A 25,529-nucleotide genomic window follows, 5' to 3' on the forward strand; every position below is an offset into this window, starting at 1 on the left:
GCTGATGCTGTAAGTAAAAATCTTGGACTGCAAACAGCTTTTTCATTTATCCTCTGTAGGTTTGAGGTTGGGGGCTCTGTACAGACCACTTAAGTTCCTCTACATCAAACTCTTTATGATCCTTTGTGCACAGGGGACAGTCACAGTTGTCTATAAAATGTCTTTCTATATCATGACCACTATGCTTCGCTGGAAGCACCTGAACTAATTTATATGGAGGGATGTGGACATGCAGTTGTGTTGGTTAGTTGCCTACTTTGGCTATATAATGTATATATAAATACCTTGCTATGTTATGTCTGGCACATTGTCAGGAAAGCACCATCTAGAAGGAAAGTGCTAACCCAGGCGGCATGCTAAAGTTGAATGTCCTAGGAGTTTAGTGAGGTCGCCAGAGACAAGTACATAATCCTTTTCTGCCATCTACTGACCGCATTTGGTCACATTGACACTTATGTTCCAGTATGCCAAGACTTAGAGCCATGATCTCTCTGAACCACCTGCCGCCACGCAAGTTTGTATTTGAAACCTGCGCAACACAATAGATATAAACCCTATTCCTGCAATCTTCTAGATGCTTTCACATTAGAATGCAGTGATGATGCCTAAAATGTATTAACTCATTGATAAGTTGAGTTTTATTTTGATTATGATCACCTGTTGTATACTGTTACAGTTTAAAATCACCAGACAATACTTTTCATTTGTTTTGGAAAACTGTAAAGGGTTAGAGCCTGTTTCTGTTTTATTGCCACTTGTGTCCCAGTTGGGTAGGTTACCCGTACTGCCTGTTGGGATTGGAAGTCATGACAAATCTGTGCAACAAGGACACTTGGTAGTAGAAAAGAGCAAAACCTTCTGATAAAGCATTCATATCTGCCCGTGTTTTTTACTGTCTTAGTCACAACCATACCCTATTCAAATTCTTGCCCTGGTGTCACAGGGGCAGGTCAAAGTTTTGGAACATCAATTAGTGTTCCCATTTTCCTGTTCTGGTGATGGCTCCCAATGACAGAGGGAAAACAGAGATCAGTGGAAACAGAGTTTATGAGATTTCCCCAGCAGTGACATAGCCAGAAATAATCTGATTCTCTTCTATTGAAACTGATAAAAGGTCTGGACTTTACAAACCATGATGAATATGATAATTGCTATGGATTGCCTTTTCCAATAAAGCAGCTGGCATTCTGTAACTTTGCGGCCATTTCATAGACAGCTGTAGATAGCTGGAGCTCCACTATGACAATATACTAATATGTGAGCTTGGGAACACAAATTGAGACCAGATAATTGATGAAGTGTACTTGAAAATTTGATGAAGTAATTTTCTAGCTTTTACAGTATTATATGTTCCAGGATGGTGTAGTTGCCCCTTAAGATATAATTAATATATATGACAGGCTTGGCCTGACCTGGTGCCTGTAAAGGCGATGGAGAGTGAATTGGAACTGAAGCAGCGACCTCTTTTCTCTCTCTTTTTCCCTCTCTCTCTTTCTCCTCCCTTGCTCTGACAGTTTTTCATTATCCCTTTCAGCTTTTATTTGGAAACATGAAATTATTATTGAGTCGTTTTAATTTTTCGTTGTCGTTTCAATTAATTGAAATTCCTCTGTCTGAAGGAGTGCGTGTGATATGCAGAGCGGCCTTTTCTTGTTTTTTTTCATTTAGTTGATAATTCTTTCTATTATAAGCAGTTGTTGGAAAGTCTGCACTGTCCTGTCTCATTAGTAGTCCATGTCTTCCTCCATGTCTGTCTGTCTATCCTCAGCTGCTGTCTCATGCAGAATTATTTATACTTTAGTCAATCATCAAATGCAGTGCTACAGTTACAGTTTTCTTAAAGGGCCGGCTACAGTTTTCCTAAAGGGCCACTCCATGTTTAGGTTTTTGGTCTGTGCTGCACACACTTGTGATGATGTCAGTGGAGTGGCTGCATACTTAAAGCTACAGGTCAGAGTAGTTGGGGTGAAAGAATTTATTCACTCTCATTTGCTCTCATTTGAGACTGATTTTTGCAAAACGTCATGGAACAGTGAACACGACTTTCAATGCAAGTACAGGTTCTTGGTTGCAACAACCAACCAATTAGAATGCCTCCTGTTAGGTAGGGGTGGTATTGGCTGAAATAGCAAATCTGGTGTATCATCAATAAAGCATTTGCACCAAACAAAATTATACACAAACAACAAAGTCTTTTCTGCCACCAAAGAACCATTATTACATACCCCAATGCAAGGGAACTTACAGATTTCAGGCCTTACTTGGGCTCAACATATACAATAAATATCCACAATGATTAATCTAGATAATTTCCCTGTAGAGAGACACAAGCATCCACACAAGGAGCCTTGATGCGTTTTGTACAACAGTGGTTACTGTAAGCAAGGTTGGCCTGGGGACCTAAGGGCCACCAAAGGAAGCAAGAAGGAGAGCCCCCAAGAATTCTTAGCTTTCCTGGTTTATTTTTGTTAGGTGGCAGGAGCCAAGGGTCCACCAGAGATAGTTTTCCTGTGGCCCCCTGTATGGCACCAATACCCCTAATTTTGAAAGCAAATCACTGATGTTCACTAGAAGTTTTTTGGGGGGACCTCTAGTTCACCAGTCCAGGACCTCAGTGGACCATTGACCTTACCTGTAGTGCACCTCTTTGTTAAAGGCATCAAAGCTTCCTGTGCTGATGCTTGCACTCCTGTACATACATCCGTACATATTTTTCTTTTTTTTTCCATAAACCCCCAGTGAGCAACATAACTTCAATTCATCATTTTGGACATGTGCTGCATTTCCTCTGGATGTAAAAGGACTTAAAAAAAAAAATCCTCTTGCTTTCCTTGGTTAAAGAAAATCTCCTCAGTAGTGCACATAAAAAATATATATCCAAAACATAAGGGTTTTAGCTTAGATATACTTTGAGAGATTGTTTTGTAATACACCAATGATAACCCCATCTTGAAGCCGATCTTCAAATCAAATATTTTTATATTGGGAGCTATATGCACAAAATAGATGGTGTATGAATATTTGGTAGAACCAAGCTATTGCTGCAGGCGACACCATTTCGATTTGTGTCTCTGTTGATACACATGGCCTTTCGCATGTTATCAAGGCCTGTTCTACATTTTGCATCCTGTAAATTCAGAGGGGCCTTCGTGCGTGCCATTTGATTACAGGTGTGCTGACTGTGAAATTGCGTGTTGACAAAAGACGTCGCCGAGGGCAGTCCTCTCATATTATAATGTTTGCAGTGTTAAACGGCAGTGCCACATTCTGAGACGGTAGAAGTCCTGCGTCAGCAGCCTCCGCTCGGCCAAGTGTAAATCGTTCACTAGCTAGCCGGAGATTGCAGGACACAAACAGGGCTTGGCTTCTGTAAGCATTTAAAGAGCACCTGTGCTGCAGGAGTAAAGGGCTGCAATTGGGGAGGGTGAGAGGCTGGGTTTGGTTCCTGCAGCTGTAAAAAGGTTTTCGTTGTGTTTTAAAGATGTTGAGGGTTTTATTGTTATTTAACAATAATTCAAGGAAAGGAAAAAAGAGAGTTAAGAAAGTGAAAGCAACTGTATGGGGTCAATTAATAAATAGTTTTTACCTAACATTTAAACATTTTTTCAAACTTGATTTAGTTAAAAAAATATGAATCACAAGCAAAAGTTAATTTGTATATTTATTTTAGTTGAATCCAGTGTACAGCTCGATGTTGGTTGCTGGGGTACCTGGCACATCCCAGCTTCCCCCGCGGCTACCAGGACTGAATTTCTAACATGATAAGTCAGTATTTATTTTGCAATTCTAAAATGAATAGAAAAAATGTTTCCAGTGATATATTTAAAAGATTCTCCCTTCCTCATTGGTTTTAATGCGTTTCATCAAAACAGTGAAAGTCCTGATATTTGCCAAAATGTAATAAGTGAACGTGGTTCATTTTGCTCATTGCCGACTTGTAATTTTGTTCTAGGTCAATAACTTGGAAAGTAAGAATATCCCAAGGATCATTATAACCAGTGTTTTAGTCAGCAATAGTAGCCCCACTAATATTTATTATAATATAGCTTTTTTTTCGGGGATATGAAAGACATCAAGGAGTCTACTGTGGGTGTGTATGAATTTCTTCTTCGGGAATGCCTCCACCCAAACAAAAGGGGTTCACAGATCACCAACAAAAAGTAAGCAAGGCAGACATTAAGCGGCATTCCATGTATACATTCTGACTTTTATTAAACAATCATCAGAGGTTCTGCACTATTGGGCAAATGCTAGAACTTTCCAATCTCTTACTAAAATAAAAAAAAAACCTTTAAATGTGACAGGCAGAACATTTCTATGAAATCCCGAGTGTCACTGCATGTGATACTATATTCTCCCAAACTATCCTCACTGGGCCTCATCAAAGTGTCAGAACTAAGAGCAATCGTTATTTCCCACAGGAGCCAATCAGATAAGACCTGCTCTGCAAAATGACACTTGGAATGTGAAAGCGTGAAATATAATCGTTGGCTGTAGGGAAACAACCACGGGTCTGATCATTTGTACTGATAAGCTAATACATGGCCTACGGCCTAAAAAATGTAACATTTACCTATGAACTGGGAGGTCCCAATTAAAGAGAGGTGGGGCTTGACAACACCTGTCCACACCTGTCTGCTACAAAATTACAGGTACTCCTTAAAAAACTTCATCTTAATGAAAGTGCTAATCTACTGCTCCAAGACACCATCACATCACTTTCTCCTTTGTTAATGTTGCAGCAATTTCAGTGCAGGATTTCCCCTTTTGGACCCTTTAGACAGATTCTGGATAACTTTAGACAGATTCAAAATACAGTAATTAATGAATCTCTGTAATCATGAATACATTACTAATTGTGTTTATTTTTAAATAAAATCTATGTAAGCATCTCAAATGACCTAGTATCAGCCTTCTGTAGTCCCTGTACAGCAGAGATTAGCCTGGGACAGGTAGAAGCATCATAGGGACCCAGTTAGCTGTGCTGTAGTGCTCATATGCTGATGAGAAACGTGCTGATTGGAGTAGAAAGCAGATTGACAAAGAGATAAATGAAGCTGTCATTGCTGAGTTCTCCTGTTTCTTTGGCTGTACTGATCTGAATGAAGAATTTCTGATATGTAAATAACAGCTTTTATACTTCCTCAGCAAAGCTGGTTTAGGATAGGATGAACTGGGGAATTGCCAGGACCCCCATCCCCTGCAGAGCCTCAAATAACAAAATGCCAATGGGTGCATGCAGCTGGAATTCGATGCATATGGGGCCACCACTTTCTACTTGCCCGAGGGCCCCATTTTGTCTAAAACTGTCCCTTTTCCTGAGTACATATATCCTTGTATCTGACTTTTATATTCCCTAATCATGTACGGTTGCATATCTGTGCTGTGACGATATCGTTCCAAATCTCAGAACCGCCTGGCACTCTTTTCATCCCTCTCCATATCCTGCACAGTAATTCCTCAACGCTTCTCAACTATCTGTCGCGGGCCTGTGTGCTGCAGCCTCGCTACCCAGCGGGTGCCCACAAACTGATCAAACAAATTGATCTTCCCTGCAAGGAGCTTTGATCTGCAAGTGTGCGACCATATAATTACTGCCATTTGCTTTCCTGTTCCCACTGACGTTACTGTCCTATAGCCATTTAATAATAGCAAATGTGGCTGACAGCCTTATCGCCTACACTTTTAAAGGTTTCAGGCTTTACGTACCACTAAGCGCTTTGATCAAGAGTAAGTCCACCTGAGCAATTATTTTTAACGAGGAAATGGACAATCTCAAAGCGACTAATTATTAAGGATCAATGGCTGGATGGTGAATAAGGTAAAGCAATTAATAAAGATTGTCATCTGTGTGTATATTAAATTGCTCTGCTTTGCTTTAGGGACAATGAATAAATTTTCAGGAAAAGAACATGAGCCGTTTCAAAATTAAACCAACTGCATTTCAGGCAGTTTTTGTTTCAGGGGAAGATTTAGGAGCAAATTCTTCCAGTGTGATGGGAGCTAATTTTCGAGGGTCTGCGGAGCCCCTACAATAACTGTAGGGATCAGGATAAGACTTTTGCCATGGATTACTGCACACGCCTTACATCACATTCACTAAAATGTAGTGTGACAGAGCACATGGAATTCTGACATGGGAAAATAGATGCATTTTTGTGCAGAGCACAGATCTGTTGTGGTGCATCGCAGTGCACTGTAATGTTCTTACATTCTGCACATGTGCCAGAAAACCACTGAAAATAGTTAATACTGCAAAACACAAATGTGTGCACAATGGGCATCCACACATTGTGGTCCGTTGCATTACCACAGCCAGTTGTGTAGATTTCCACCTTGCACTATCATTAGCATTGCAATAAGATGACCCAAGTGTACTTGCATTGCGGTACACTGGCTAGGTACATTTGGCTGGCATGCAGAATTAATGTGTTATCACAAGGTAACATTTTTTATAATTCACTAATGGTGTGGCTACACATAGGATTTTACATCATGCTACAGGATGTTCCAAAACTCTTTCACAATTGTAAAACTGACTGCAGTAAACCCAATCTTCATACCAATTTGTGTAATCATGTTTCTATGTCTCTGTGTGAACGGTATGATAGGTGCCTCTGTTACAGTGATACTGAACTATTGCCTGTAACTGGGGAAGAGCGTCAGCTGCATGGAAGCACAATCAAAAAATTGCTCCAGTGTGAAACTATTGCCAGTAATTCAGCAATTGACTTGAGAGCATCAATTTCTCAGTAGCAAAATCAAAAAATTGCTCCAGTAACTGTACCCTGAGGAATTCAATAACACTACCAATTACTGTTCAATTTTAAGAGGATCAACATTCCATGGCCAACAGCTTTTAATGAAACTTTAATTGACTTACTGAATTTGCTGGGTTTGGGCAAGCAAATTTGCTAAATGACAGATTAATCAGTCATTTATCTTGGCTGCAAAGCTGCTGGAAAAGGGCGATGAGTATGTGGAAGGGCAACCAAGATTTTAAAATAAACTCCTCTGTGCACTCAATGTGCATTCAATGTTGCTACATTAAACAACATAACATATATCAAATATAAACTTTTTTTGTGAATTTATTACTTCAAATAATAGGGTTTCCATGCCAAAAGGCTCCTGAGCTATCTCAAAATATATCTTTAAAAAACTTTCCAAGGCATTTAAATTATATGTCGCAGACACCTGTTGGCTGGGATCTGCAGGGGTGGGACTTAGTGGGCAGGGTGGTTCTTAACTCCAAGAGGTGGCGTGACCCCAGCAGACATAACCCACCTCCATGAACCCATCCATCAGCATCTAAATATTTCTAAATCTTTATAGCATTTTGCAGTATTTCATATTGTCAGCTGTTCTCAGTGATTTTACAAGCAATGTCTCCTTTCTATTCAAATATAATAATAATAGTCAGTCATTTAGTAGCAGGAAGAAATTCAATTATTTGGTAAAATACAGATTTCCATAATTACCAGCTATTCAAGAGATAAGGCTGTATATTTCTGTACCCAGCAAGTGTCGTTCAGCCGTGAAAATAGCTGCAAATCAAATATTGTAATATAATGGTGCATTGGTAAAGGGCTGTTCACTTAATGAAGGTCAATTGTGGCCCAATTGCATAATTTTAAAAGAAAGCATGAAAGAATGTGATCGACTGCAGTAATAGATATATAATATTATATCTAGTATGTATGTAATATATATATATATATATATATATATATATATATATATAGTATTATTATTTTATTTCTGTAAGCTTTGCAATGAGCTTGTTCAAACTAACTAGTCAGTGAAAGTTTCAATATGACCACATTATCAGATCCTGTGTTGGACTTGATCCCTATTAAGTCAACTTGTGACTATGTAGTCTGTCCTCCCCATATGAAGCCTCTCTATCAAAGCATATAAACTCTGTTCCTGCAATGCAGCCAACAGGGGGGCTGACTTGTCCATAGGAAAACCCCATGTCCAATGTTCCCTTGCATGGTAGAGTGTTTTCTCAGCTCTATACAGGACAATGGGGTGGCTACAGATGAGAACAATCTAAACAGAGCATGAATTGTACCCACAGGCAAAGGCATTATGGGGATTCATGGAACACATTTTTAGAGAAACAGGTGAAAGAAATGTTTCATTAAGATATAACAAAAACTATGTTTATAGTATTACTTTAAATATCAGTATTGAAATACTTTCAATCTAAGACTTTTTTAAAAAGTTGTTGAACAATGCAGACTGTCCACGTGGGCTTGGTATTTATATATTTATTTCATGCCATAAATCCGCCATTGTTTAATTCGCCAGTTCCGCCGCTGGGAGATAACAGTGCTCTTAAAAGTTTCCAATCTACTTGCCATTTATACAGAGAGCGCTCAAACCTTTAAGGGGAGAAGCAGCAGCGTGACTGTGTGCTGCCGTAGGAAATAACAATAAATCAAAATGCCTTATCTGATTATGGAACACATTTCTTGCGGTAATGTACCATCCAGGCCTTCAAATAGCAGCCATTTGCAGAAATGTCGTTTTCTCGGATTGACGGGTAATAGTGGAAGCACTTTTCTTAGGGTTTGTAACACAAATAATGGTTAATAGCAGATTATAGAGGGTTGCTGTCTCAAGTCTTTAAACATGCTTCTTCCTAAGCAATCAATGTTGTTTGACTTCAGATATATATGTTTTTAAAGAGGAATCTGCCAGCTGTTTGTTTTAGATATGTTTATCTTCCCGTTGGAAATATTTTAGGCAAATCATTTACTTGTAAAAAAAAAAATGTGTAGATATTTAAATGCCCTGAGACTAGTGCCACTGGGTGCCGCCATCTTAAATTTGATGTCAGCAATCTCCAAAGACCAAAGCAAAAGGAGTCCTGTAAATAATTGTTAAGTATCAGAGATTACCTTTTTGAATATTATTTATTTAGGATCAGTGGGGAAAATTCCTTTCATAGTCATGGTCATGCTCTACCAAGTGGCCTGAGAGCCAGAACTAAGCAGGCATCATCAGATGGGGGGCCAATCAGCCACAGCTAGAGGAACCTTGGCTGAGAATGGCTGTCCCCATTGTATTCTCCTTCACTCCACTTCCAGCAGCTACATAAAAGGTTATCCTTGTAGAGGTAGTAGCTTGTGGGCCAGCACAAAGAGTAATTAGGTATGCCCCGTAGAGAAGAGGACTATGACTTGTACAGGGTTGTGCTAGGGCATTGCCCTTCCCAAGACAGTTGGATGTACCACCAGGTTTAGGAGCACATTGCAAATGAATAAATATGTATTTAAAATACTTTTCTTTTTAATTTCTTTTACATGCAACATTTTTCAATTGATGACAGAGTCTCTTTAAACTTATGCAGAACAGTGGATTCTCCTATTAGGTCCCTTACAATTTGGAAAATATATTGAAAGGACATCAATTCAATAATTGCAATCAGAACTTCAGACCTATCCTGTTCTTACCTCTTGTGTTATCTATGGAAGTCTCATTAGGTGTTATCTTGGGGCTACAAGATGATTAGTGTTCATGTTATGGAGAATAGAGAAGTTTTGAATAGGTAAAGAAAACTTGGCAAGGCTGACAACCTTCCACAAAAATGCTGTGTGTTGTCAGCTCAAAACAAGACTGCATTTTCTGCACATCAGTGATTCTTCTTTTTTACATTTTTTTGTGGACCAATTTATACAGCAATATACAAGTAAATTTTTGGGTAGGCAAAAAAATCTTGCAAAACTCTACAAAAATGTATATCAAAAGCACCTTTTCAGTCAGTGTATGCTTAAAAGAAAAACTAGACTTCTTTCAGGCCTTCAGTAAATTGCACCTGTTTCCCGCATGCTCAACCACGCTCCATACTCATACTCGCTTGAATGGGAGCAGTTGAGAACCATTTTATGCATGCAGTTGCATTCACATGCAGTCACTGCAAATGCAAGGGCAATGTGTGCTATGCAGTTTACTGCTCCTTGCAGTAGTTTACTATGCACCTGCGAGCAGCAAATCCATACAGTTTGCGACTGCATGTCTAGAGGAGCCCTTTGAGTTACTGCACAGCAAATAATAGATAAAAAATAATAATTAATAAATAATGAATAGTTAAGGGGGAAGGGGGAAGAAGGACTACTTAGGGCTGATTAGGTTAAACAAATAATCTGTTTTCTTACAGAAGTACATCAAAAATACTGATCTTGCCTAAAATCCAGTGCCTGGAATTTCCTGTGTGTTGAACAGATATACCAAATTACATTAAAAGCTTTCCCAACTATCTTTTATAATGTTCTACCAAATTTATCTCTGTGTAATGGAGATGAGCGAGGGAGATGTTTGTAATCCATATCTAGAGAGCAGTCTAGGGTGACAAACTCCTCCAAAGCTACTGTACCATAAGTGAGCATTGTCACCCTAGGACAGGAAGCTGGAAAGATCACCAGGTGTAAATAAAAAATGATGCAGCCACAAGGGCTGGTAAGATTTTTACTTTAGATTTTGACATGCTCCTAAAGCCAGGGGACCAACATGACAGTAACCAAGTTAGTATCCCCAAATGTTATCACTGATTGGTTCCCTTTAAAATATGGCAATCTCATTATACTGTCTGCCCCACCCCTCACTACCACCTGACCACAAATCGTTTTATTTATAACGATCTACTGATTCACATTGATCCGTCATTATTTTTTCCTAATATTTCAAATAGCAGCAGGCTGTCACACTGAATAATTCACTGTTGCTTCAGAAACCGTGCGCTCCCGTTTGTTATTAACCCCCCTTCCTTGCTGTCGCCCTGGCAACCAACGAGTATAAACGATTATTGTGCCAGCTTATTAAACGGATTTAATTCAGCGACGGTAAACATTTGCGGCGGTGTTTGCGCTAATGAAGCCCATGTCAGTGGGAAATAATTATGGTGGATCACTATTTTTGCTAAAAAGTGGGTGCGGAGGAATTAAGATAAGTGGATATTCAGGGGTTAACGCAAAGTAATAATTATCTATAATTTTAGCTAAGAATCTGGCGCGAAGTCATTTGGAAAATGATGAGGTGGTGTTTTCTATTGCACGCTCTAAATCTTGGATCTCTTCTGTATAGAGCCGTGTGAGCTGCTCAAAGTCATGGAGAATCATTTTAAAGGAAGATATATATTTTATATGAAATGTTTTATTACCTGTTGGTTCTGCCAGGGTCCATTTATTCTGAATTTGTTTATACACATGTACATGCATCATGGTAACATGCATGCTGTATGTGTGTATGTTGCAGTGTCAAAATTTTTAAATGGCACATAAATGCAACTTCTTATCAGACATGCCTTGCAATGTGTTGCATCTATAGTGCATGTCATGCAATGTGCCACAAAACAAAGATGCATTTTTTGCAGCAAGTTATCCCTTGAGAAATGGTTCTGTTGTCCATTTTGTATTTCCTGGTTGTGATTGAATGAATAGATGCTGCATTTGGCTGATCTGGTGTACTTTTCCAAAGAGCCTAAAGTGTAAACCCCTTTAGGTATTTCAAGTAATTGTACTGTGGTATAATAACATTGCTCTGTCATTGCAGATGTTGTATAAATGTCCTTGAAATAATGTTACCACTGTGTTTTCTTTTCAGAATCCTGACATCGTATTGGTGCATTACTTGAACGTCCCGGCCATAGAGGACTGCGGAAAGCCATGTGGCCCTATTCTCTGTTCTATCAACACAGACAAGAAGGAGTGGGCCAAGTGGACCAAGGAGGAACTAATAGGCCAACTTAAACCTATGTGTGAGTAATTGATTTTCTCACAGCTACCTACCTACATACATACATACATATCATAGATGAGGACTGATATCACGTAGGTTCCAAATGTCAGAAAACAAATCTTAAAAATAGCCAAGTGTACTAACCTCTAGCAGTTAGGGCCTTGTCCCCATTTCTGTCATCTTTACCCTAAACCTGACAATGTCAAATTGGCTCCTGTAGATTTTTCTACTTTTTGCACTTTATTATTAACCCCAATGAGGGTGCCCATTCCTTCAATGGGGGAAAATAGTGGTACTTTGTAGGTGGCCCAAACCATGGCTAATGATCCACTGCCCCTAGGGACTTTCTGAAAGGCGGTTGGCAAAACGGAACTCCTGTTATGCAGAGGGAGGGACACTTGGTAGCTGTGTAACATAATGTTGCCTTTCCATGCAGTGGTATTGACCATTAACTTTTTGCATTTCTCCTATACCACCTAAATGAGAAATGTTTGTTTAACCCTTTAAAATTAGAAAACAAAATCTACTGACCAGTGGTTGCAAGGGTCACACACACATGCAAGAATTAAATTGTATCTATAGCCAAAACATTTGTATAGTTTTGGATAGAGAGTGAAAGGATTGAGCTCTTGACAAGTTTTGCGCCATTAAGGAGATTCCTCTACTTTCGGTGTGGTAAAAAAAAAGTCATCCTCAGGACAGGAAGTGAGGGGTATTTTCTCTAAGGTAGCCCCCGATTGCAGGAAAATGAGACCATTCCCCATTCTATCCAAAACCAAAAAAATGTTGGGTTTAGATGCATTTTGGCATCACGTTTGGACAGGTCTGAATCCTCTTTTTGGTGCGATTGGTGAGTACATTTAGAAATCAGCTGCTTGTCAGTCTGGACTTTACATCTACAACTTGTACTTATGGGGCCAATTAAACCCTAAGCTTAAAAGGCATTTCTTATTTTTTTTCAAAGCATTTCAATAAAATGCATTGGAATCATTTGTTCTTATACCCCATGGATCCTTCAACTTCTATAAGGATTAAGCCCATATGTTTGGTGATATGTGTCAAAATCTAAGGATCCTAGTATGGCATTATTTTGACTATTTGGGTCAATAAAGTTTTTGGAGAATGCTGGACACATGATGCATCTACATATTTCATGAAGCTTTAAAATAAAGGCTGCCTCTAAAAGAAGGCTTAATACTCATCTGTCCCACTGACCATGTTGTCAGTCTTCTCTCTGCTGAAGAGCTAAAGAATGATGTAGAATTCACCCGGATGTGTTGAATATTTGGTCCCCCTCTACACTGTGTGGTTTCTTCCACTGACCCCCATCCCAGTGTGCCCAGTAGTAATGTAGAGAATGGTGGATGGAACCATAGAGTGCAGAGGTGGGCCAAGCATTCAAAACTCCCCAAAGATACTTCTCCAAGCTTTAGAAGATCAGCAGCATCGTCAGTGGGACAGAAAAGTCTTTCCTTTTGGAGGTTGCATTTATTTTAACATTTTTAATGTACTGTAGCCTTTAATCCCACATAGAGTTTCTACAGCCCTACCGAAATGTTTACTGTTTAGGTTAGAGTTCCTTTCTAATTTCATCAACTACAAGAAGACTATTTGTTAGCAAAAACAATCCTATAGACAGAAAGTTATTCCTTCAACTCAAATGGCCATATTGATGGTTTATTAATCATGTCCACTAGAATATTCAATGCGGCTAGAGTAGGGTACCTTGTCTAGTATAAGGAATGCTTCAGTGGCTTTTGCTACACAAGACAATACAGTGAGCTGAATTTTAATGCTGACTGCAAAAACCGCATGCAGAGAGACACACAAGCTCGTAGACAAACTACTTTGTAGAACAATATAACAACATAAATCTGGAATAAATTAAATTGCCAGTGAACTCAATCATTAAGGTTTGAAAGCGCCAGAAAAATCCATAGCATTATTTAAACACGGTAAACATATGCAGAAGAAGGACTTAGAGAGAGGGAAGGATATAGCCTTGGGGTAGCTAAATTGTGTTAGAATTGGGAAAGTTCTGTACAAAACTGTCTTAGGAGTCTAGTATGATTTACCTCTCCTTGAATATTTTCCATCAAGCAATTGACTTTGCGATGGGACTTGGATTTAGGTATCTCTGTGCAAAGTAAGGTAGAAGATTGTGGGTCAACACACATATATATATATATATATATATATATATATATATATATATATATGGGTAGGCATGTAAACAATGGGTTTAGGAGTGTTAGCATTAAAGAAAGGGTTACTGTCGAGGGTTACAAAAATAGATATTGGGCCAGCTCTTCAAGACTGGAGATAATAAACTATCACAGACGAACCTGGAGAATCCAGCAAACCTAAAATGGATCTAGTCAATAACTGAAAACATTTGCCAAATAATAGCAAATGAGTTTTAAGACATCCATTCCAGGTTTTCTGAATTACCCAAGTTTACCTGTGATTGTCCATCTTCTCTAGTCTTGCCCCATTGTGAGAGTTACAGGGAAGGTTGTTGGAAGGGGTAGTGCTAAGCCTAATACTAAATCTAAAGCTAAACCAGAAAGGATAGTGTTGGGTAAAGGAAGGGTCAGTGTCAGGGATACAGGGAGGGTTAGGGTTATGAGCAGAACCAGGGTTATAGGGGGGGTCTGGTGCTATGTTACAGGAAGGGCTAGTATTAAGTGTAAGGATTAGAGGGAGGGTTTAGGTTAGTGTCATAGGTTTATTTAGTGTCATAAGTTTATTTTTAGGGTAGGGGTCTGTCTTTGTAGGTGTTACAGGGTGAGTTAGTGTTAGGATTACAGAGAAATGTTACAGTTACAGGGAAGGGTAAAGTTAGGGGGTTGGAGGCAAGAAACTGCTTTTCATGCTAAGAATTCTGTGGCATAAATTACTAGCACCAATCTCCTCTCTCTGAAAGTGTTTCATGAGTCCCTTGAAACTGATTTCAACTTTAACAATAAGTTCAAGGGCATCCACTACTTCTCAAATCATTGCTCCCTCCAGGTTTTTCTGCTGAGACTGTGCTGCAAACAAGAGAAGGATTTGTATGCAGCTGATTGGTATCTCTACCTGACCAACCAGTCTCTTATAAAAACTGTATCGTGTCAGAAAAAAACATAAGCCAAATGACTGGCTTTGGAGTACTTACTTTTCTCATTACATAATCACAGCAAGAACAAGAATACAAGTCAATTGTTGGGGTTCCAATGATATATATCAATTTAGATATGTCTTTATTGCCAACCTGACTTGATGCTGAAGTTCTGACTTTAGCACTTTGTCTGCTTTTAAAGTTGCATCCCTCCAGACAGACACTCAACACTGTATCATGCATAAATGTAAAAATGAAGCTCAGTTTACAGGGTAGGGGCATCAAAGAGGACCACCCTCTCTTTATATTACACCTGAGTAGAGGCGATGTGGCTGCTGGAGGCACACAACTTTTCTCCCTCTCCATGGCGGAGATGAAACGTTTGTGCCGGCCGGTTGTCACCCCTGACAGTCGTATTCCACTGTCACAGCTGAATAACCTGACAAGCATAATGTATTCATGTATTCAGGCAGAGGACACAATTCTCTTTATATTCTGTCGCCCAAGAGTCAGGCCACAGATTGTATTCTCATCAGTGCAGGTTCTGCAGGAGCTGTAAGAAAAGAGTGCTGAAAGAGATTGATTTAGCTGGAAGTTACAGCTACTAAAAAAAAAGTAAAATTTGTGATTCCAGAGCAGAATTAACTGATTCTAGAAGTTAATTGTATTTCTCTAGGTATAAAATCTATCTATCTATCTATCTATCTATCTATCTATCTATCTATCTATCTATCTATCTATCTATCTATCCCTCTCACATCACCCTATCTACAATGTCTATCTATCTATCTAAATCTTTTATTCATTATCTCTTTCTTTTCATCCTTCTTCCTTCTCTCTTGTATCCATTTGTTCAAGTCTTCTCTCGCTCTGGACCTGATTTATTAAAACTCTCAAAAGCTGGAGAGGATACACTTTCATAAGTGAAGCTGGGTAATCCAGCAAACCTGTAATGGATTTCTATAAAGTCATTGGCTACTTGCTAGCCCACCTAGCGTTAATCCCAAGTGCGATTTAGGGTAGGTTTTCTATGCAAAAAGCGTTAATCCCGAGTCACACTCAGGGTCACAAAAAAGATTAAAAAACCCGCTTACCTTGTTCCATTGTCGTCCCCCGGCGTCCTGCTGGTCCCCGCAGGTCTTCGAGACACGTCTTCTCCCTCCAATCTCCAGCCAGCGAATGCAGAGACGATCTCCGGGGTTTCCCGGTGACGTCAGTGCAGGCGGGAGGACCGTCGAGATATTCAAATAATTTTGTATTAAATTCAATATTGAGTCCAATACAAAGAAATCTTGATATAATATATATATATATAATTATAATATATATATTATATATGCTACTGTACAGTTATATTACATGTATCACTATTTTTCTATTTTTATTAATAAATGTATTAAATATTGGACATATTTCAGTGAGTTATGCCTAAGAATTATAGGCCTACAATTTAAAATACATGACAAGGGGACAGCATTAGAAGCCTTCCTCTGCCATGACCATACATTCACCCACCAATTAACCCCAACAAGTAAACACGTAACACACTTTTTTGGTGAAAATTGGCCACAGCAGCCCCCTTTTATTAACCATGTACTTAAACATATTAACAACCATATTTTGCATAAAACCATAACAATTTTAACCGGATCCATGAAAAGGTATGACTTCATCATTGTACTCCAGCTGTCTCCGCTTTTCCACCAGGCCCCCAGGCGCTCATACCCCGCCTCAGGGACAGTTAGCGGACCCCCTTTTTCCACTAGCCTCCACAACAACCAAGTGTCATGCGAGGCCAACCTTACTGTCCCAACAAAAATTTCTTCCGTATCCCCATCCCCTCTTATATTTTCCTTACCCCCCTTCTACCTTCCATGGACCCAAACCACAGATAACCCGCCCAAGCGCAGCTGCTGTGACAATACCCCCCCCAACCACTTTAACATAGGGAGGGAGGGTGGGGATGCAGTCCCACAGCAATAATTTTTCAGAAAGGATCTGCTCAGTTCCCCAAACCTCTTCTTTTTAACCCTTAACTCTCACCACCCCTTCCTCTTCTCCACCAATCCCAAAACCTGAATTTCCCGCATATTTTCTCATTAGCATACATTAGATACATATATATTTTTTTCTTCCTCTTTTTTTTTTTTAATTATTAACTCCCCTTATGCCCATGTGCCTGCTTCCGCCTCTCCATTTAAACTTCTGACCCCTTACTTCAACTATTGAACTTTTCACCCCCTTGCATAGTCCCATCTTCAATGCTCCCCTTGTCATGAGGCCCTCCGCCTATAGGTGTCACTCCAGGCCTGCTTTTCCATGCAAAAAAATGTACCGCTTTTTGTGTGGAAATACGGACAGAATTTGAACGCTAGGGGGGCTATCAAATGTTTTAAATTCTGGAGCAGATCTGTTCCAGGTTTGCTGGATCACCCAGCTTCACTGATGAAAGTGTATCCTCTCCATATTTGGAGAGCTTTACTAAATCAGGCTCTCTCTCTTTCTCTAATCTTTTTTTCAAATGTCTATCTATCTATCTATGACATATGACTATGGTAGGGACATTAGATTGTGACCCCCTTTGAGGGACAGCTAGTGACATGACTATGGACTTTGTACAGCGCTACGTAATATGATGGGTATAAATACTGTGTAGTAATTATTATTTATCTATTATCTATCTATCTATCTATCTATCTATCTATCTATTTATCCTTTTCCCTCCCTTGTTCTTTTTTTTCTTAGTACAGTTTTCCATTGCTGTGATTTTATTTCACTCCCTCATAAAGCCCAGCAGTTTTAGAGTGTTTTCTAAACTGTTAAAGACTACAGCAAACAAGCTCATTAATTATCATTGTGCAGACACTGTTTTATGCAGTGTGAAGCATTGGCTGCAAGTGTTACACAGTCTTGGAAGTGTGGCTACACTCGGTAATGTGTTATCCTGCAGCTACCTCCAGACACCACTGAGTGTCATTTTCTCTGGAATCTCAGAGGAGGCCTCGCACTAACACCCAGTCAATTGATTTGCTTCTTTAAAACAACTCCGAGAAGGCTGTTAACATTTAGTAGATTGTGAATAATTTAATGTTTTCATAGTGTGTGCGTTTTGGTGCAGAGTAATTGTCAAATCATCCGGATTGTCGATTACAACCTGTATGTTAGGTATTACTATGTAGAGATAGTGAATTCCACAGGCCTTGGGGTACAGCTGCCATTACTTCTATCAATGTAAAATACCTTAGTATATCCAGGCAGATAACACTGTTTATACATCTTGTCCTTCCTATATCCATCCTCTGACATCCAGCCGCCATATAAGATCTCATGTACATACAGCAAAGCTGAAACGCCAGGAGGATATTAGCAGGTTACCATTTAATCAAATTAACTCATCATTAAAAAATCATCAAAGAGTAACCTAATATTTCAATTGTATTTGTAACACATGTTTCCTACAGAGCCATTGTAGCTGAAGTAGCCACTGTGGCTCTGCTGGACTTAAATCTAGGCAGTTATAAAAGACACATGCAGCTCATTACCTAATTATTAATTTATTAATAAATGTAGGAAGTTTAACTGTCTGTATTTAACCTGTTTATCAACTTCTTGCAGTGACTTGTACAACAAAACTTAGGCTGGGCAAGGAAGAAGAACCACAAAGAGCCAATCTGTTGTGCGGTTGTGGTCATATGCTAGCAATTTTGATAGGAGGAGAGAGTGCTCTGTCCATTCACACAGACAGAGAGAAGGAAAAACCTGGAGTTCTGCTTTAAATACATTTCCTTAAAAGTAATAAAGTGTAGCAAAGTCTTTGTTTTAGTATAATGCATGGTCAGTAAATGCAAATTAAAGTTATTATTATACCATTTACCAGAAAGTTTTAAAAAATATATATTCATCTGGCAAGAAAGAAGAGAGCAGGCCGTCCTGGAGTCAGCATACTTTTGGGAAAATTATAGCAATCAGATAAAATTATTTAAATACCGAAAATAATTAATTGCTTTTAATTAGGTTAGACCTGATCTATATCCATTGACACCAGGAAAACAGACGTGAATCACAGTCATTGTAGTTTTAAGCAAGAAGCAGATCCTGCCTATGTAATGCGCAAATATGGCTGCCACCATTACCAGAGGGTTTTAAATCTATATACAGAAATAAAATTACCATATAATGAGAATACATGAAACACATCACATTCATACTGTATATATGTGTAAGTAAAAAAAAAGTTAATGCCTAAGTTTGCCCTCCTGGGCTGTAAAAACAACCTGTTTAGCATAACTGACCATCTGGTCCTAGAGATGCACCAGAAGCCAAACCTTGCACTGTTCCTGTTGTGTCTTGGGGTAGCACACCAACAGATTGTGTACATAGATTACAAAGATCGTTGCGGGGATAATAAATTTTAATATTGTTTCATTGACTTTCCAATGAAGTCTTGTAGAGAAACGTATGAAGTTTCATTCCCCCGGGCTCTCCGGCCTCTTTCCTCAGAGTGATATATGTCGTATTTATATTTACTAACATGTATGTGCAAAGCTTATTGATTGATATGCCATTATACATCATTTCATCATGGCTCTGGGTTAATATTATAATAAATTACTACATGGACCATACATGGAGCACTTACAGCCTCCAGACTGTCTGTCATGTGTGTCCATCGGCAGCGGTGCCATATAACCATCCATATTGGGGAGTCAGTGAGTTGAATGAAAAAGTTATTGTTGCTGGAGAAGTTATCTGCTGATCTAGCATTAAACCCCTCAGTATTTCCACACATAAACAAATCATCGTGCTCCAGTTCGCTCTTAATTAGCCGTAATTTCAATGTGAAATCATTAGTTGGAGGAATGCTGCTATACGTGCTGCATTTTCCAGCTGCCTCAATAATAGTTTTTGCAGTCTGTGTTTTGCTTTTTGAGGTGCTCCTCACAAGAAGTCCCTGGGAAACACTAATCCACTGCCCTGTTCTTTTCCATATAAGTAGGGATCCACCTTTGAACCATTAAAGTGAATGTTAAGTAAGTTTTAGATTTATTTTCTTTATCGACTGTATGACTTAAATATAAAATATACATAGTTCATCAGTCAATATCTATATAAATAAAGTGCATTGTACACTGTGCTGTATGTTACAGGATAATGGTGGGTAGTGAGATATGTAAAAAACAGCACAGCATACAGCATTTATTTCTATTTAATGTAAAGCAAAACATACAAAATGCAGTGACCTCCTTTGTCTAATATAAAAGAAAAGAAACAAAAATTGTGGATAGGCCTGCAGTATGTGACATACTGCTTAATGTGCAAAGTTTAGTTGACCAGTTAATGTAATGTGCAGCACAATGTGCTGAACATAGCAATCTATAAATGTAACATACAGCATACCATACAGAATTCAGTAGGCCAAATTATGTGATGTACTGCATAGTGCAGTAGACTGGATTATATAATATACAATACAACATACAAAAGCATACCATATAGACTTAATTAAATCAGACTATGTGGTGTACAGGAGAGTGCCATACACTGGAGTATGTAACATACAGCATCATGTACATAGTGTAGCTTTTTATAGTATGTAACTTAACTTAAAGAGGAGGCTTTGTTCAACACGACTTGGCAAAGCCAGGCCAGGTTTTGTCCAGTTCCAGTAAAGTAACCACTTATCACTTACTTATGGGGGCATTTAGAGCCCATTTACACTGGTTAAGGTGGCAAAGCATTGGCAAACGAGACTCTTTGGATAATGGTATAGGGGCCAGTGACAAGAAGCTGAAGTCAGTGGTTACTTCTTTGACAATGGCTCCATGCTTGGCTCTACCAAGCGACGTTTGCATTAGCTATGGAACTATACAGTCACTGTCATCCAGCAGATTTATTGAACAAAGCCTGATGATTGAAAATATAATTTGCACCAAGAAATTTATACAAATACAACATAAATAAAGTGAATTGAAAGGACAACTCCCGTGCTCTGGGAATCCTTTTGTCATTAAAAGTTTATGTATAAAAAATAACAAGATACAAAAGTCAGTTTAAAACTAAATTAGGAATTAAAGAAATATGGCCCAGAACCAGTTTACAAACCTGCTTAAAGATTGCTGAATATTTGTATGAATTGCTTCTCAATCTTCAGCAGTCTTCAGGGTATACAACATGCACATTTACTACTTACACCTAACATTTGCATGATCGCTGTATATATTTACTATGACATTGTGTGGGATTGATTAATGAAAAGATGACAAAATGTACATAGAATGCTTGATCAGGCAGTATATACAATAAGTAATTCTATTTAGCTATGTCAATATAAAATGCATAGAATGAGATTAGTTCTGAATGTTTTCCTCCTCCTCTATATGACTGATGTATAGCAGATCATCATTGAATTGTTTGAATCAGAAAACAGACTGTGGCCTCCATTTAGGACGGGCAACAACAGATTCACTTCAACTGTGTCCCCAAACTGCTGCCCCCTTACTATCCTTTCCTTTGTGCACCCACTGCTTTGTTTAGTTACCAAGAGGAAAAAAAATGGCCCAAACGTCTGAGAATGGGGAGGGCGGGCATATGACTACCCTACCACCCATGTTACCAACTGACAAACACCAGAGTGCCAGCTGCAGAGTGGAGTAGAAGAATATTAAAAGAAGAAATATGTGGAACCACCAGGGCCATCTACAAAGGAGGGTAAATCGCTGAAGTCTGCTGAGAAACCAATATTACTGGGATACCTTTGGTTCTCCAATGTGGTTGGTTCCCCCCACTGACCTCTATCAGTATTGCTGGGATACCCTTGGTTCTCCAATGTGGTTGGTTCCCCCCATTGACCTCTATGTCACCTTTGTGCCACTTTGCAGATTTTTATTTCTTTTTGTTATGACAGAGTCACTTTGAAAATTATTATTGGGGTCAGGGTAATGGTTAAGATTGGGGTGCGTATAGGTGTTAAATAATTAAGGATTAGATTAAGGGTTATAGAGAGGTTACAGGTTAATTAAGGCCCAGATTAGATTTTAGGGCTTGGTTAAAGAGAGAGTTAGGTCGTATGCATACCTACAATTTTGGTCACTGAAAACAATCTTTAATGATCATGGGACCATGAACAATGTTGGGTGATGTTGGGCCTTAAAGCTGAAGATTATTACCCTCATTTCCTTGATCACCCTTTCCCTCCTCAACAATATAGTAATGAAATTATTGGATAAAACATGTCTGCTTCCATTACCTACCATATCCAGTGACATCATCACAAGGTCTCTATGTAATGCTGGCAGATCACAGGTGGTGGGGGGAGCTGGCAGGGTGGTGGGAGGAGCTGGCAGGGTGCTGTGCATAGAAGCTTTGGTAATGCCCACCTGTATTGCCAAGCCTTCATAATTGAAAGATTTAAAATTCAGTGAATGGAAGGGGTAGGCCATGGATAGTTAGACTAGGGAGGAAAGGGCTACATGATGCTGTATGTCATCCAGCCAAGAAATAAGGTGGGGCCTATCTGACTCATTGCAACTTTTAATGCACAGTGGGCTTAATTTATTAAAGCTCTCCAAGACTGGAGAAGATACACTTTCATCGGTGAACCTGGGTAATCAAGCAAACCGGGAACTAATTTCTTAAACCTAATTTGCTATTTGTTAGCAGATATTTTCAATTCTGTACCAGATCCATTCCAGGCTTGCTGGATCACCCAGGTTCACAGAAAACGGCAGGTAATCACCCCTTGGTAACCAGGTGCACATGAGAATGTATCTTCTCCACTTTTGGAAAGCTTTAATAAATCAGGCCTATTGTAAGAGCAAAGAGCAATTTCAGTGCAGGGAAAGGCTGGAGGACACATTTAAATGTTAGGATCAGGCTCAAGTTACCAATCAGAGGTCAGGGATTGTGGAGGCTCACATTTATTTTCTCTTTTAATAATTCCCCCCCAAAAAATATTTGACCCTTGCTTGTTCTGAAAACCAATGTACAAACCCTTTAGATGCCAGCACATAGTTCTGTATATTTACAAAACCCTGGAAAAGGGTCACTCGTTTGTTGCAGCCTTGCGCAGCTTTGCTTTTAAAGTGAACCTGTTGCCTAGCCGAGCATAGGATTAAAATATATACCAATGTATTAGAGACACATTCCATTCATGAGAACATGTTTTTGATATGGCACAATCAAGGTCTTATGCATGTGAGCCCTATGGTTATATGGGCTTTATACAGGTGAAGTTTTGTACTTTGGACATTATATAGGTAGTTTTATTTACTTGGCAAGAGAGTTGTAATCAAAGATCTCTAAAAAGACGAAAAGGAAAAAAGACGAAAAGAAAAGCCAGGGTATTTGATGTGCGGCTATGTATTGACATTTTTTTTTTGTTAAAAGTGTGCATACAACAAAATATGACAAATAAACAAGGTAAACAATATTTATTATTCGAACAATAAACAAGGGCTTGGAGGTGGAGGGGGAGTTTCTAGACCTATCAACTAGACATCAAATCTCTATTGATTTTATAACAGTTGAACATTCTGTGTCCCAACGCATTTAGTCTCTAAGGGCTTCCTCAGGAGACTTGGTACAGGGTGTTTGTTCAAAGGATGAACTGCATGCTAGTCAAAAATAGAGAAAAAGGCTCAAGGAAGGGTTTACAAAAAGTGACACCAAGGTCTGAAAACACTGGATTGAAAGCTTGTAAGCTGAGCAAGTTAATGGCAGAGAAAACCTATAGGCAGTTCTATGTTTTATCAGTCATCCATATAAATCCATACTGGAAACTACAAAAGATTCAAATAGCAGAAATATTTGTAACTGATCACACAAAAACTATGAAAGCAGCTTTCAGCCACATATTGAACTTGAGCATGGGAAAGATGGTGATTGGGTATCACAAATAAGTAGTTGTGAAAACACACTTTACATAGGTCCCGCCCCAGAGGAGCAAATAATTTAAATTAATATTAAGCCAAATGCTTAGAGTAGAGTCGCATACAGTGATGAATCAAGCAGTATGGTTTCTGTGGAACCTTAAGGCACCATAGATACCCAAAGATAAAATGATGGTGGGAATTGACCCCAGAACCCCAGCAATGCGAAGCTTAGGTGCTAGCTGTAATCTAGCTCAGCTTCAAACTGATAACGTACAAGCGTATAGAGCCAGAGCAGAGCCAATTAACATCTTACTACTGCTAACAGCAGCCAGCATGATCATTGGAATAGCTTCTGTTTTCCCTTTCACTCTGATGAATGGTCCTGCTAATCCTCATTACAATACTCAGAGCTTCAAACGGTGGGAAAAAAATTCCAACATTTCTACCTTGATTATGCGTAATGTCTCAAATATGCATGCAGTAACATTGTTACACTGTGTCTAGATCCAGCCTCATGTTTTAAAAATACTACAAAAAGAAAAGTCATGAGCATGTTACATCAAAATAAAGGGCAATATCCAAACCTTTTCATTTTGGTGCCTAGGAATTTGTGGTGCGATGCCGCCATCTGCTGGCGTTTTATTCATTTGACTGGTTGGTTTCTGCTATTCTGCTAAAGGATCTGTCCACTTTAAAAATTATATCTCTCTGGTAGGTATTAGACTATAACAAAAAATCATTATGGGTCTAGTGAACCTTAATATGGTGGCACAATAAATTGTAATATATCTTCCAAAAAACTTTTAAAAACTTATGGGGGCCTGATTGTGATCAGCACAAATGCCACCAATGCTTTTGGTATAAGGAACGCAAGTTTGCATTAAAAGGGATTAATTTAATGCTAGGGGTTATGGCCTGTGTATGAGATTTAGGGTTAGGCTATGTTTTAGGATTAAGGTTTGGAATTTAATTATGTATTTAGGATTAAGGTTCAAGTGGGATCAGGGGCTACAAATGAATGTGGTATATGTGCCCCTGCCCAATGTACACCCACCTGCAGGCATGAGCCAGCAATGATGAAATTAAGCAATAGCCCCTGCATGTGTCAGGGCAAGTAATAAACCCCAGCCAGCATAGCAAAAGTAAGCCTCTCCGTCCGACAGAACAAGGAATTAATATTGTTGGTATTTTGTTGGCATGCATAAAGTTCCTTGGCACTTTTTTTCTCCAAACAGCAGAGCCCATGGGAGGGGAGGATTACCATGGCTGCCTTAGGAATAAGATGATAAAAGAAAGAAAATAAAACGAGGGAGTCTTCTAAAACAGGGGGACCAAGCTGACCTGAGATAGGTGAAAAAACCCTTAATGACCAATTGAACTCAAAGTTATGTCAAGACTACCGAATAAAGAGATACCCCAAAGTAGCAATTCAGAGGTTTCAAAACTATTAGTCCCTGAACTGTGGGACTTGGGAGCTCATAAAATAAAGCAGTGTCCAGCTCTGATCAACGGTGTTTGTATCTGTGAACACATCTCCCTTCACACGATCTGATTCAGGATTATTCAGAAACCAAGGACTTCAACAGATATAGAAATTATATGTTACTGGGGCAAGAAAGAAGTGCTTGGAAAAAAAAACATTTGGTACTCAGCAGTTGCTCTCAGAATCACTTTAAAGCCCAAATTGATTTGACTCTTTGGATAGAGAAAGGAAAAGTAGAGACTGCATTAGTTTTTTTATTGCCGTGTGTGTCCCTGTTGGGGTGATTTTTTTTTTGTGATTGTAAGTCCAGCTTTGTAGAGTTGGGAATTTA

General features: G+C 39.0%; 1 protein-coding gene across 6 annotated transcripts in view; it reads left to right on the top strand.

The window, feature by feature from the left end:
* CAMTA1 (calmodulin binding transcription activator 1) overlaps nt 1–25,529 on the top strand; it is an 884,829-nt gene that overhangs the window by 717,465 nt on the left and 141,835 nt on the right. For all 6 annotated transcript variants that reach the window (XM_072426016.1, XM_072426012.1, XM_072426011.1 and 3 more), the window contains exon 6: nt 11,611–11,764. In XM_072426016.1, the coding sequence (XP_072282117.1) occupies nt 11,611–11,764 (154 nt within the window). The remainder of the gene's footprint in view (nt 1–11,610; nt 11,765–25,529) is intronic.

Source organism: Pyxicephalus adspersus, chromosome 11 (genome assembly GCF_032062135.1).
Source record: "Pyxicephalus adspersus chromosome 11, UCB_Pads_2.0, whole genome shotgun sequence".
In the NCBI taxonomy this organism is placed as follows: domain Eukaryota; kingdom Metazoa; phylum Chordata; class Amphibia; order Anura; family Pyxicephalidae; genus Pyxicephalus; species Pyxicephalus adspersus.